The 15,383-nt window shown below is 39.0% G+C and overlaps 1 protein-coding gene across 1 annotated transcript in view; it reads left to right on the top strand.

Annotated features, from left to right (window-relative positions):
* Positions 1-2,289: 2,289 nt before the first annotated feature.
* The window catches only part of LOC104075263 (myosin light chain kinase, smooth muscle), a 95,555-nt gene continuing 82,461 nt past the window's right edge, over positions 2,290-15,383 (top strand). The window contains exon 1 of the mRNA XM_009575705.1: positions 2,290-2,439. Within this exon, the coding sequence (XP_009574000.1) occupies positions 2,290-2,439 (150 nt within the window). The remainder of the gene's footprint in view (positions 2,440-15,383) is intronic.

Here is a 15,383-nt window from a genome sequence, read left to right as displayed (position 1 = left end):
AAAATAAATTCTAAAAATGTGCTGGTAAATATGGACTCAGTATGCATCAGTTTACAGCTGTAATGATGTAATTGAAAGTCTGCTGGGATAAATTGTGGTTTTAGCTGAGCGGAGAACTGAGTTTGGAGTCTTGTCCTTAATGAAAGAACAATTGAAAGAAGAATTCTCTCACTTTTTCAGGCAAATGGTTGTTCATTGCAGTGACTATAGCTGTGATAGACTGTCATTCTTTGTCTCTTAGGGTGCTAAATACATTTATTAGAAAAGAAGCAAGTTTTTGATTTCACCTCTTGTCTCTGGAATACAATCAGTTTCTTCCTTATTTAAATTATATTATGATTTCATATGGTTCTTTGCTAAGTTAAGGTACAATGATAATTTTGGTGGTTTTTTCTGTTTGTGTTTTGAAGAGTTGCTTATACTGGAAAGGGAGACTTACACTGTGCTCTCAAGTGACTGGGTGCCAATACAGAGTTTCACTGCAAGATTAACTCTCGTGTAAATGAAGGCAGAATTTCTTAGTTTAAAGCTTTGCATCACAGTTAAGGAAACCATCTTTATTCCATTTATGTGTTGGTTTCAGCAATTCAATTGTTAGAAACGCTAGAGGATTTTCTTGGTTTTTTGCATGTCAATATACAGAAATGCTAACAGAACACCATTCCAGAAGAAATCCAAAGTCCATGTCATCTGGATTCTTATGAATGAGGAAGGAGATTTCAAGTATTTTTTTTAAACCTGTGTGCATACATGATGTAACGGATATCTTGGAAAGATTTGTCTTCTAAATCATAGTTTCTGACAAGTGCATACTGTGAAGCAGAAAGCTCTGTGGCTCCCACACCTTGGAACAAAACACCCTCTGAAGGCACCTCTTTCTCTCTGTTGGGAGCCAAAACTTCTAGTTCAGATTAAACATTTAACTTTTAGACTACTAATTTCCATGAAAGGAGCTGCCCTCTTAAGCTGTTTTTGATCAATGAGAGCAGGTGTTTCTGTATGTTTATGGAGCATGTCAGGTATGCTATATGGAAAACTATGTTTTCAGACGGGGTTTTCAGATGCATGCATGTAACATTCAAGTGTAAGTCCTATTTGGAAATGAATGAGTTTTGTGTTCCCCTGTTCCCCAAATAACTGCAGCCTGTTATAGAAAAAGTATCCTTCACACAGTCAAGAATAATGTAGCCCTAGATTAATTGATTTTTCTCTTGTTCAAATTGAAGTTCACTGTTTACTCAAGTATTGTTTATCGTAACTTTCATCAGAATCAGATTAATAAATACATATCATGGATTAGTGTGTATGGCAGAGGATTATGACTGGAAGCCCAGTGTTCTTCATTGGTTCAACATGACCTATTGGTGGGTTAAGCCATTTCTCAGTTTTTTTCCTGTGTTAAACTTGTCTATTAAGTAGCCATTTCACAGTGGGGCTTCTAATTTACATAGATGATTCAAGGAATTGGTACTAGGGTCAGCTACTACTTTTTTTTCTGGAAAACCTGAAATTTTACTTTTCAAAAATAAATAATTTTTGCTTTCTGTTGGGAAGTATGAAATATGTAGCAGAAGAATCACCTCTGAAGCAGCTATCTGTAATGAGGTCTCTAAAATGCCATTTTTGTAGCATTAGGAAATTTGGTCTTCATGCTATTTTACTAGTCTACGTACTATAGAGGATTTGCAGTAAAGTAGAGACTTGGAATTTCTGCAAAAGTATTTGTTATGTACTAGCAGTACTTTGGAGGGAGATATCCAGATATTTCTTAAGATCTTGAAAGCATGGTATGAAAAATCAGATTTTCCACATTCCCGCTTGCAACTTAAATCCAGTGCAAACAGAGGTCTCTTTATTTCATAAGTACTTGTTTAACGCTGGCTCTACTTTTGAGACTTATTGATTTTGGTGTAGTCCAGGCCAGGAAAATCAAAGTCACATTGCGAAAATATCCTCTTGAAATAAGTTATTACCTTTTAATGCAGTTGTAAAGGATGACTTTTTGGTTAAGGCTCTGGCCGGGGACTTGAGAGTTCAAACTGAGTTCAGCTCAAGGCTGTGACCCTGACCGCAACTGTAGGCACACAGGCCATCTTCCTGGGTCTCAGTTCCCCACCCAGAAAATAGTACTTGTCACCTTAAGCTGAAGACTCTTACTATGTGTACGAATATAGCATACATATACGCTCCAATCTGCTCCTGGTCTGATTCTTAGCTGTTACTGTAATGTAAGTAATTAATCATCATAACTTCTGTATTACCACTTGTTTCTCTTTTACAGTCCACATCATGGGGGATGTGAAAATGGTGACATCTACTCGAGTCTCCAAAACCTCCCTGACACTTAGCCCTCCTGTCCCTGCTGAAGCACCAGCATTTACTCTTCCTCCTCGGAATATCCGAGTGCAGCTGGGAGCCATCGCAAGATTTGAAGGGAAGGTAAGAAACAGAGATGATGGAGGGCTTCTCCATTTGGTTTTGCCCTTTCCTCAAGCTGCCTACTAGGCTGCAAAGATAGTGAAGTTGCCTCTGCAATACAGGACCTTTACTCAAGAAGAATACACCAGTGTTTACCCTCCTAAGGAGGCAGGAGCATTACAGGTCTGTTTCTGAGTGGAGGAGAGTGTTGCAAAACCTGAGTATCTGCTGAGTATAATCTAGTTGAGCACGCCAGGCACTGAGCTTAGTATCAGTGGAAAACTGCTTCAAGAGCTATCTCTAATCAGAGAGTATGTATTCTCCTACTGCATATTCATCTCCCTGCATCCCAAATCTGCCTGTTTGTGAAGCTTCATGTGTAACACAAATATAACCCTGCTACAGCATGTTCTTCCTAGTAGTCAAGCTAGGAATCTGTAAAGAGAGTTGTGACATTTTTGTATCTGTACCACCTGCCATATATGTTGTTAATCTGAAAGCAAAAAGAGCATTTTTAGAGGAAAGGTTGATTTGTTCAAGGAAACTTGTTAACCCAAAGGTTTAAAAGGATGTGTAGTAGGGTGTGGATCCCAGGTTCTTCCCCTCCCGTCATGTTTAGGGCACTGAATTGTGCTTACTGGCATCCATATTTCTTTCATGCTTCAATCCTGGTATGATCTTTTCCTTGTTCTAGCTACCTTCCTTTCTCCTCCCTTAACCCAAATCTTTTTCCTGGAGCTGCCAGTTTTCTCTCTCAGCCCTTTCAGCTTCCTTCTGTCCACGTCACACTCTGATTGCATGCTGACAGCTATATCACCAAACTAACCGCACTTTTAATCTTTGAAGTGGTGGGACTTGTCTGACAGAGGCAGGAAACTGCAGCTTTACTGTAAGAAAAGCAAGGGCTAGAAGGAATTTGGGAAATTCATAACTTCTGAAACTCAAACAGAGGGCCAGTAGAGGGCATCTGATATTTATCTTATTTGTTTATGTAAGACCAGGCCAGGAACTGGGATTTTTCAACAGGAACTGGGCAGAAAAACAATTTTTGGAGTATGTAATTTTTTAAGTGCAAAACCAAAACTCAGAAGTAGTTCTTGGATTTGACTTTCCCAAGAAAACTTGGCATTTTTTATAGAAGGCAGATAATTTCAATGAAAGTGTTAAAGAACAGTTTTTTATCAAACCTTTAGAAAGATTTTTTTTTTAAATTATCTTACTTTTATTGTGATTTTAAGGCACCAGTCAGAAACTCTCTGTGTGTACGATATTGGCCAGTCCCAGTGAGCATTCACTTTCTTACGGTTTTTATCTTCCCCACCCCACTCACCCCCCATTATTTCACCTTGCTTTGTTGCAGAAACAGTAGAAAAATGGCAACATGTTGCTACTTTATGCATGCGACACCTATGCACTATACTATTCTAACTCTGGTTCTTCCAGACAACACTGTAACTGGCAATAACAGTACAGTGAAATCAAAGTTGAAGCATGTGATGTTGCTAAGATTTGGTTTTACATTTCTCATGTTTCCTAATTAAAAGCTCAAGTGGGGTATTTCCAATTTTTAGTGCACTCTGCAGACTTTTTATTATTAGTCAAATGGAAGCAATTGTAAAATATAATGACCTACAAGCTAGAGTGCCATCACTGCTTTGCATTTTTTTCCAATCTGGTTTTAAGGTGTTAATTTTTCAGGGATACCTATCCCCTTTTTAAAGTCACTTTGAAGGCTGGAAGGGTAATGTCTGAGGGGTTTTTTTAGTGGCTTGGAAAAATACACAAATTAAATACTAATTAAACTGACAGGCTTAAGTTCCCTGAAGGAACAAAGCATTGATTGAAGTCCTGGATTGAACCTACTTGATGAAAATCTAAATTCCAGTTCTGCCCGTCTGGTATATGAGCATGGCTGAAACCTTTAATTTTCCACCCTTAAAATGAGGGGATGATAATATGCTAGTTGCATGCATGTCATGTAGCTGCAATAAACCTTTAATGCTCAAAGTACTTTTGTAAGTGCCAAACATTAAGAGCACAACTTCACGGAAATACATGTGAGATCTGCAGTTACTTTGTGGCAGGTAGCCTGCCTAACGGTTTGGCAAACAAAGATGATGCAATTACAGCCACCGTCTTTGGCACTTCAGCCTCTTGCTATGCAGGGAGCATTGCCTGGTTTTTGTTCAGTCCAGCTTGCGGCCCTGGAGGAGCTTTGTTTTACCTCTCTCAGCTAACACAAGTGAGGAGAAACATGTAATAAGCTGAAGACATAAACAAGCCAATCTTTATCATTGTGAATTAGTTCAAAATTTCCTGGAATCCACCCTAGCTGGAGACTGAGATACGAACTTGCAATTTTTTTAATGTTTCTTTTTTTTTTTTTTTTTTGTTTGGGGAGGGGAGGAAGAAACAAGCTACATTATAATAATTGGACATAGAGAGTAATGGAGCACAGCATGTTATCCTTATTATCTTATGCAAGAAAAATTAGGGTTTTAATTATAAAACTATTAAAATTGAGTCTGTGTGATCTGTTATTTATAATGTAACATGGTTGGGGAGATTGCGTTTGGTTCTGTTGTTTATAACTGATGGGTTCCAATTAGTATTTTGTTTGTGCTCCTAGTCTAGTAACATGGGCAGGGTGAGGGGGAGCACAACAGTGCAGTTTGAAAGGATACTGTCACTTAATAGCTGCAGCAGCCTGCAGAGCTTGTATCATCTGGGTCCATCTTCAGCTGGGTAGTACAATGCTGCTTCTTCTGTCACTTCAATGTTCCAGAGGTTCAGAAGGACAGTGGACCTGTTCAGAAGGACAATCTTAATAAAAACAATTGATTAAGATTTAGTAATAGAAGTAGCTACTGAACATACTTAGGTTTTTCTATCCTGGAAAATAGGCTGCAGATGTTATGATGGGTTGTTGCTGATACTCTGCTTCATCACACAGTATAAATATTAAACTAGACTCAGGCTAAAGGAAAATAAAAGGTTTTAAAAATGGCTAGACAGGAGATTTTCTTCAAAGAGTTCCTCTGCAGTGGAATTTATCTTATCGGAAAGAACAAACATTTTGGGAATCCAAGACAGGATATAAATCTGATATGTGATGATCCTGTACTCTCATTAAGTGAACAAGGAAGAGAGGACCCGAAGTCAAACCTGTTGCTTTTCTTTCCAGCGGCACGTAAGATAACTTGTGTGAAATGGCAATTCAAGATCAAGGAGAGTGCAGAAATTGAGAAATAGCCCATAAATGTAGGAAATTGGAGGTAGAAAGGAACTGGAGTTGCTATTACCAGGAATTCTTTTTTTTTTCTGTTCCTCCCACTACCACCCTGGTTTTCTTACTAAAATCTCAGCAAGTTTATCTATATCTGACTGCAGATCTCAATTTTCCAATGTGACCTCAGCGTAAAAAGTTAGCTCATCATCTTTCAAGTGTATGAGCATGATTTTGGCCTGGAGCACCGATGGAGGGGTGGAACCACTTAGTAAGGCAAAGGCAAGGTTACCTTCCCTAGATGCTCCCCAAACGTCTGCTGCGTGGACATCTCAGTTGTTCATCCATCAATTGCTGAGGTGATTTTTAGGGAAATCATCCCAGATTATTACGAAATTGTGCTGTGGGTTCCCAGCTTGTTAGGAATTGATTGATGTGCTGTTCTTCAATTGCACATCATGTGTGAGGTAAAGAGCTCAGGGTAGTAATCTCCTGCCTTACGCTAAGGTATTGTAGCTTGTCCGTCAGAGCCTTTAAGATGCTCTTGGAAAAGAAGAGCAAGCCAAAATGTTACCAGGCTTTGTTTTAAGCTGTTTCTTTCTCTGTTGTATTAATCACTGGATTATTTATCAGTGCTTTGCAATATTAAATTGTGATTGTATATCTTTATCTTTCTAATTCATCTGAACATCACTGGATTTTATAATGCTCAATGGCATACTAATGAAGGAGATTCCTTTCTTTGTAGCAAATGTCATGGGGATTTCTTTGGCAAATGTCACATGAGAGGACAGGGAAATCCTTTTCAGCCATAGCACCTGAATAAGCATCTGTAAATTATCAGGCAAGATGGTATTTTGATGCTGTTGATAACATTTGATCAATTCATAATCCAAGCCCAGTATCCTATCAAATTCTTTCAGACTTTGGGTGTTCCTAAATTTCACTTTCTGAAACTGTACAGGATACTTTAGTTACGACATGGAGCACATTACTATGCTGACCTACAAGTACAAGATCAGTAGCCATATATCTAGTTTAAAATTTAATTTGTTTCAGTCTCTCTCACTCTCTGAAATTCAGCTGCACTATTCTATAGTAAAGGTTCAAAATATCACAGTAGACCAATACAGATACAAATAGTATGATTTCCCATACAGTCAAATGAAATAAAGCTTTTAAACATTTCCATGAATTTCACTAGCTTTTCTAACTCTCATGAGAGCGGCAAGCATATATTAATATGAGTGCTGGGCAGAAGCCCCTAGAAAGATTTTTCCCTGGAATTTGCAAATCTGTACAAGTTTTCTTTTCTTGTGATGGACAGAGGGTGGCCACGGATTTCCACAACTTTGCAAATTTTTGCACTTAACTGATGTCTTAGTATCCTGTTTACTGGTCTTTCAGAGACTACAGGCTCAGTGACTTAAGACTGAAGCCTGTCTTATGTCTCAAACTCCATTCTTTCTGAGAAGACCTCCTCCTTCATATTTAGAAATTTGACTTCTAAATACTGGACAACTTTATTTATCCAGCTCTAAGTTCTTACTGCAGCTGTTTAGAGGGGAAGATAGGTCTCCATTGTAGAACCTAGCAGTTATTTAAATGTTGCCCTGACCCCACTCCGCATCCACCTATACCCACAGCTTAAGTGTTGCTCTTAGCTTGAATTGGCCCATCCTAGTGTTAAGGCTCAGGTTCAGCTTTTGCTTGGGTTTGTGAGCCTTGCCGTGTGTGTATTAAGATGGCAAGCTAATGCTCTGGTTCCCTTTCTGTGTTTAGAAGCACTGAAAAGTTCTTTCATGACTGTCTGGGGAAGTCTTAGAAAGCAGGTTGGCTTTTTGCGGCAGAAAAAAATACTGGGACCCTGAAGTCCTGGTGATGGGTGTAGGTGAATAGAGCAGCAGGATGGACTGACCCCAGCAGGGCTCTGCACTGTGACTGCCCACATAAGGAGTCAGTGTCAGTGCTCTCATCCAGATTTCCCTAGTCCATGTTAACTTCTATACAGAAAGATACTTCAAGGCATAGAGAAATTTACTTAAGTTTCTGCAGCAAACCGATGGAGAAGCTGAGAACAAAAAATGAGACTCTTTACTGTTCTCTAACCACTGAACCACATGCTCTTGATCTTTCCCTCCCTATTTTAAGCTTTGGGTTCCGAGACCAATAAAATAGTCTGCAGCAGGGTTGTTGCTGTAAAAAAAATTAAGGTGGTTGCCCAAAACAAGCATTTTTAGTTGATAACTATGTGATTAGCTGCCCACACATAATCTTTCTGAACTTGAATAGCAATAGACTCACTACATCAAAAACATAGTGTGAACACTTCTGGTTCTGTACTGTAATGTTACTGAGTGTCAAGCAGTAAAAAATGACAAGTCAAAGAACCGTCAGTTTCCAACAAACCCTTCCCTGTCCAGAGTGATATTAAACTCTGCATTTGATTGCAGCAGGCAGTTAACTCAACCTGCTTTGGCTGCACACATGTATAATTTTTGAGGGTAATATTGATGGTCATTAATTTTATGAGCCTAAAGAATACTTGTGCTACAGCTCTGCTTGAGAGGAACAGCCAAATGTCATGCTACAGACCACAGACTGATTGCCTAGGGGTCAGGAAATAATTTTTCTCCTTGGATAAAGCATTGCACAGTTGGCAACAGTGCAGTACGGGTTGTTTTTCTGCTTCATCTGAACCATCGTATATGGTCCATTGCCAGAATCAAGATATCAAACTACTAAATCTAGTCTGGTATTCTAATCCCAGGGAGCTAGATTCCATGTATTGACATGTAGCTCATAGTTTGAGTAGATGTTGGGATACTTAGTTCAGTTTGCTGCCCATTGGGTAGTTGCTGTTCTGCTCTTCCCCTTCCGTCTCCCTCCAGGTAAGGGAGCTGGATGGTAAATTTTAAGGCAAGCCAGGTCAATGTCAAATCCTACCCCTTCTTAATGTGCTTTCTGGTTGTCCTTCTACCACTCTGCTGTTGCAACACCCTATCTGTATCTGTTCGAATCAGTTAAGTCCAATGATGTGCATCAATTTGCCAACTTCTGAGCTGCTTTTAGTGCTCTTGGTTGCACAGATACTCTCTGAAACATCATGCCTGAGAAAATAAACTGGGATCAGGCAATGAGAAACAAGAGGCAATGCGAAGATTGACAGTGATTCTGCCATCTGTTCTGAGATAGAGGGGAGATCCATTTCTGTGGTGTGTTAAAGAGTAGGGAAGCATTAAAAGAAGCATTGAAGGGAAACACTCCCACAGCTTTTATAAATCCTTTCAACTACCTGCTAATGGAAAAACTTGTTTTACTGTGGCTGCTGCATCAGCTTTGCATGGCAAAACCTTTGTTATCTTCCCTTTTCTTTGGACTTGAAGCAGCAATGTGTATTCCATTTCCAAGCCTCAGTCAAGCAGGCACTCCAGAAGTATGCCTTAATTACATTGTATGACTAGATTTGAGATGGCAGGATCTGAAATGAGAGAAGCCCATATAATGACAGAAGATGATGACATGGCACGAAATCCTTTGCTGCCGGCATGAGATGTTTGCTGTTACAAAATGTACTGGGCAGCTAATTGCATGAAGCTGCCAGTGGTTTTGGATCTGCACTTTCTGGAGGGGTGCCTGTTCTGAGCCATATGAGGAAGAAACTCAGGAAGGATCCATGTTTTCATGGGAGACAGTTGTCTGATGAAAGTGAATGCTGTGGGAGGACTTGAGCTGATCTGTGTGATCACATGTACTGTGATACTCCCAGAAATCTGATACGAAACGTTGAGGCATGTTTTTGGGAGCAAAGAATTGAAAAAGTTATCAATTTAACTGGAGATTTTATTTGATCTTTTTTTCTGCATACCAGTGAGCATTCTTGGGAAAAATGCAGTGCGTTCAGAAGTTACTGAAACATTTTGTATCAGACAGACATTGGGGTATAGACAGCTGAAATAAAAAAGGAAAATAGGTTGGGTGGCTGTGAACAGCTTATTGCACATCTTTTTTCTGTTTGGATCTTCTACTCCTATTTCTTCTTCCTTGGTGTAATTGACCTCCCATTCTATTCACTTACCACAGTGCTGGTTTTTTACCCATTTACATGTTCTCCTGGGTAATGCATGCATTATTTTATTTGGTTTTTTTTTATTATATAACTCTGTATTGGCACATGGAAACAGCGGCTCAAAAGAGTTTCAGCTTTAGACAACGGCAAAGTGGGAGTGGCTGCTCTGCTGGGAAGTGGTTAAGGTGAGATTCAGTCAAAATTGCTTCTCCACCCAGTGTCTCCACCCAGAATTATTCAAAGACATTTCCCTTCATCAACTGACACAAGCACCCATATGCTGACACCCATTTTCCCTGCCTTGCATATGATATATCTTTTAGAAAAAACTGCAGGGGTGCCAGTTGCTGCTCAAGAAATTTCTAAGTTTTAGACAGGAGTGGTGGTCTGTGAGCTCCAATTCTGTCTCTCAGTCTCTTTAACTCATAAATTCACTTCATACTCGTCTCCCTGTCACCTATGGCCATCATAGTTTTACTCAGGACTTTCCAGGTAGAAGTATTTAAGCATTCTTTGTGTAGCCTGTGTGCAGTGTGTGTGATGATTCTCAAAAGTGCTGGACTTAGTACACCATCCCATGCAACTGATCTGTGCATGCGCTGGGGCAACAGCCAAGATTTCTGGATGTTTGGTAGCAAAGTTTGGTCAGACCTTTTGCAGAGTTGTTCCAATCTGCCAGACGTTCAGAAATCCTAGACAATGCTGAATATCCTCAAATTCCACCCGGACAAAATTTCTAAGCAGGAAAGAGGCCATGACTGGGGAAGACTGGACATGCAGTATCCCTATTCTCAGTTGCCATTTCTCAAGGTTGATTTTTTTTTTTTTAAATATAATGGAGCCTGTTTTCAGTAACCCACCCACCCCCAAACTGTGGAAGAAATGTGCTATTTGCCACTATCACATTTATTCTGTTTGCTTTCTATCTCCTTTCCCACCTTAACTGCTTATCTACAACCAGTTGGGGACAGGAGTTCTCTGCTGCTCTGTGCAATGGTGGAAAGACTGGCTCCCTATTCGTGGTTGTTTTGGTACTAACTACTGTAATTAAAAGAACATCAAACCCAATTTTTTTTTAATAATAATGGTAATAATAATAATAATAATAGAAGTTTTTTAGAACACTTCAACTAATGTACATATGGAGCTAAAAAGAATCTCTTACTATTTTGTGTAGTATCTACCCAAACCAGCATCGTTTTAGCTGAAGCCAGACCATGCATTTGTGCTGCTCTTGGTCACCACTTTTTCTTTCTTTCTTTACTTTTTCTTTAGCATGTTTCAAATTATTTTGGATTTTGAGATGGAAGCAATTAAAATCACATGACGAACCTGACAATAAAATTCTGTGTGATTTAATTGCATCTACCTGCTCCCAGTTCAAGTTGGGGGAACCAGCGAACTGTTGACTCTGAAAAGCTTATTGTAGATATCTGTTTTGTGATCACCCACTACTGTGATGTATCATTGTAAAGCATGGCTTTGCATCAGCTAAAGAAGGCAAGTGTGTTTGTTTAAGGATTTATCCATAGGGATATCCCTAGGGTTGATTTTGAAGAAAATTTACTTCATTAGTAGGGATTTCTGGACTTGCTATTTTTCCACAGTCCTTAAATAGAAATCAGAGAAAAATTTCTTAAATTATGTATTGACAAATTTGCAGAGGAAAAGAGATATAAAATATTCATGTTGTGGTGTAAAGAAGATTCAGTCTTTTACAAAAGTAATGATGGAATAAATACCATGACTAATCATAAAGTCCAACATTTAGGGATGATAAGATAAAAATGTTTGAAAAAGGAATAGAAGAAAATGTAGCAGTTTCCCAAGAGAAAAACAGCTAATCAGCATATCCTAAATAGCTGAACAAAGATATGTTCAGAGATTGAGTCCATGTAGGTCAGGGTAGAAGTGGTCAATATAATTCTTCTTATTTTTCTTGTCCCATTATGGTTAATCATGAATCTCTCAAATTTCAACAAAGTCTTATTAGATTCTTCAATTCTGCTTTTAATTTGAAAAATATCATCATCTTTTCCATGCTAGTCTCCCTTGCTCCTCTGGGCCAGTGCGTAAGTCTTTGTTGTGGTCAATTCCACTGGCAATAAAACTCATCATGTAGTGTTTTGGTTTCTTATTTAAATAAATGTTCTTAGTAGTACGTGAAACATGACTGCAACTTACCATTATGATGTTTTAAATTTGCTTTTTTGGGGAATTGTGCATTTGACTCCTTTCACAGGTTAAAGAAGACCTAGTAACTAGAACAGTGTGAGCAGTTAACTTTCTTTTCCTTGTGCTGCAATAGCCTATAATGGCGTGAGAGGGATGAAATGGGGAATAGTTTTTTTTGTTGGGGTTATTTTTTTTTTTCAGACATATGCCCCTAGCTGGAAAAACTTTAAATTTCCTTTTTCTAGCTAACCTAAAGGGTAGGATGGAGTACTTATCATCAGACATGCATTTGGCTAACTAGTAATATATTTGCTTTCTCCCATCATAAGCAAGGCTTAAACTTTGCTCCAGCACCTTGCCTTCATCTGGCTGATGAAACCACAAAGGTCAGGGAGGGGTTCAGTGCCATATGTAATTGTGAGAGCACATAAAATAGCGAAGTATGCATTTGACTGTCTATAAATGTGTCCCTGAGAGTTTGACCTAAGTTACACCAAATGACACCAAATCACACTTCTTGGTATAATTCTGCTTTTCCCCTGTAGGAAAAGAAAGTGGTCATTAATAGACAGCAAGCATGATGCATTCAGAATCTTTGCAGAAGACCACATGTGGAGAAGGTTTATAATCAAAACACATCATTACTCATTGCGGTTTTGCTCAGTCCACACTCACTCTAGCACCTAGACTCCAAAGCTAAAAATTTCTGCTTTTGACATGTTACTTGGCTCTGTTTGCTCATGGATACAGCATGAAGTTTGGAAACCTACTGGGCAAACCCAGACAACATACTTTTTTTTTACATGTAACATCTGGACTCCCTAGCATCTAAGTGCATGCTGAACAGAAAATAACATTGCTGTGAATCGTGTACAGTTCAACCCATTCATGAAGGAGAGAAACCAGTCTGTCTGACAGGGAACAGCAAGGGCTGGCCGCTCCCCAAAGGAAAGCAAGCCAGGAGCCAAGGGTGAGCCATGCACAGGCTGTGCCATCACCAATGGCTGCAGTCCCACAGGCTCTGAACATAGCAGGCAGTGCTGTGTGCTCTAACAGGGTCTACTGATAGTGCCAGACATGGCAAGCAATGAACCAGGTTTAGGATCCAACCAGAGGGTACAGTCAGGAGCAAAAGTAGGCAAGGCTAGATTGTCCTTCCGTAGGTTCCCAGTTTTTAATGTGCAGTGTGTAAGACATTATCACTATGTTACTGGAGGTTACTGAATCTCTAGCAGGTGCCTGAAACAACACATATTTCTGTGCCTAAGCTGCCAGAGTTCATTGTTTAGTGTCTGGGGACAAATCTGCCTTCATCATGCTTTTTAAGCCAAAAGTCATCCCAGTTCATAGTTCAGCATCACGTGAATACAGATCTCTGTGTTCTTCTCTTACGTGGAGGAAATAACCTTTGGAAGAGGAGAGATGTTGATACGTTGGGGTAGTGCTTGATGAGGGAGACACTGCTACTCCTGTTGCTGTCCAAGGTTATGTGTCAAAGCTCTCTGCACTAGTAGGAGCCAGAAAATCAAGGCATTCCACTGACTGGTCATCCCTGAGATGACTAGTCCAGTATAAGGGCCTTGAATTGCTTGCCTAAATATGTTGAATTTATTCTTCTAGGAAACCTGACAGCTAAGTTATTGGTTGGGAATTAAATCATATTTGTTGACTCACAAGTTAGTAAACTGACCTCTGGGCTAGCCTTCCCACTTTAAGGATATGTTGCAGTGAGATTCTAGAGATGATCTAAGCTCCTATGCCTTTCTTCTTCAGAGGAGTTTTAGGAACATACACCACTCTGCATGAGAGAGTGAAAACCTGGAAATGTTCCATTTTCGGGGAAAAAAAAAAAATCTTTTTCTAGGCTTTCTGATGAAGAAGATAGCTTTATTCTCTGTAAATCAGTACATTGCTGTGAACCTGCAGCCAAACAGAGCAAAGCAATCCTTGTCTTCTGAAAATACTGTGGCTAAAACTGGTACAAATTCCAAGTCAGCTTTGCATGTTTTTATTGCTTATATAGAGACCTTTGTAATTCATGTGCAGAATGAGGTGAAATGGAAAAATAAATTATTTTATCTTTCTTTCTGAATTTTCCTTGCTTTTCTGCACCTTTTCAAAATACTATAGTAAATGCTGCTCTATGGAATATACTATTTATTATAAATACAACAGCTGAGCTTACTAAAATACTAATTAAAAGTCATACTGTATGCCAATGCGTAATGTATACAAGAACTTTTCATTTAAAGATTACAAAAATCTGCAGATGTAGCCCAAAGAAAATGGAGAAGCAAAGACTGACACATTAAATAATACTGTTCATGGTTACTTGGCTTTTGGTGACAGAGTATTGAGCTTATTTCATCCGGCTCTGTGCTCTCTCGACTCATGTTGAATCAGAATGGTAATTTTCCTCTAGCTGCACAGTAGAGTGAAATTGTAACTGTGTGGCTTGAGAGGTTGCCATTCTTTCCATGTGCCCCATAATACATCAGCAAGCCTATAGTTATGGTTCATATATTATTTAAATTGTTTTTGCAAAGCTTAGAATATTAGTGTAATGCACACTATTTTGTAAAAGCTTTGTAAAAGCACCCCCACACAGAAGGTAGTATCTGGTATCTCATATCTGAAATCAAACTCATTTATATCACATTCCCATACTCATCAGGCAAACAATGAATAAAGACATTTTCTGTTCTGTGAATACCCTGGAACAAAAGTTCAATATACTTAAGCTCGATTCTTTTGTCTATATAAATTCTGGTGTTCCTTTATAAAAGAATAACTCAGCAGTTCGTCTCTACGGGGAGGCAAATATAAATATTTCAAAACAAAGTTATGTTAAAAGCCAGGGCACTGGAACAAAAATTATGATAAAATCTTGGAAATACAGATTAAAGAACTATGGTAAATGGTATCGATTTTTGCTTATTTCATGGTAACACTTAAACAGCCAAATTCAACTGGAGCCCTAGTGTATGTTTGCTGATAGTATTTAACACATACCCAGGCCAGAGTAGAGTTGGACCCTTCTCTGATGACCTTCCTAGCTAAAACAACAGAGGAAATAGTCATTGTTACCTGTCTTGACATTCACGTGGAGTACTGAGGCGCAGTGAGATTTATTGGTTTGTGCAAGATCACACAGAAATACATGCCTAGATTCAGAACTGAACTGCTGTCTTCCAGAAGTTCAATTCCCATCCAGAACCTATCCTTGTTGGAGATAAATAGCTTCTGATTTTGGAAGAGAAAGTTAAGATTTGCAATACATGCAAATATCACCAATATCTAGGTGACTGCTATTGGATTAAGAGCATCACTTAATGGAAACACAATGCCAGAATTAGGTCCTCAGTGCCTTGACACAAAAGCTAGTTTGTTTGCCTGTTGGAATATGCTAATGGACAGAAGTGTAGACAAAGATTTGTCTGCTTGGGAGGCTATTACACGCTCATAGGTTTAATGGAAAACATTATGTTGGATTTG

This window comes from Fulmarus glacialis, unplaced genomic scaffold (genome assembly GCF_000690835.1).
Source record: "Fulmarus glacialis isolate BGI_N327 unplaced genomic scaffold, ASM69083v1 scaffold14874, whole genome shotgun sequence".
In the NCBI taxonomy this organism is placed as follows: Eukaryota; Metazoa; Chordata; class Aves; order Procellariiformes; family Procellariidae; genus Fulmarus; species Fulmarus glacialis.
Note: the sequence above shows the minus strand (reverse complement) of the source record. Positions and strands in the feature narration are given on the sequence as shown.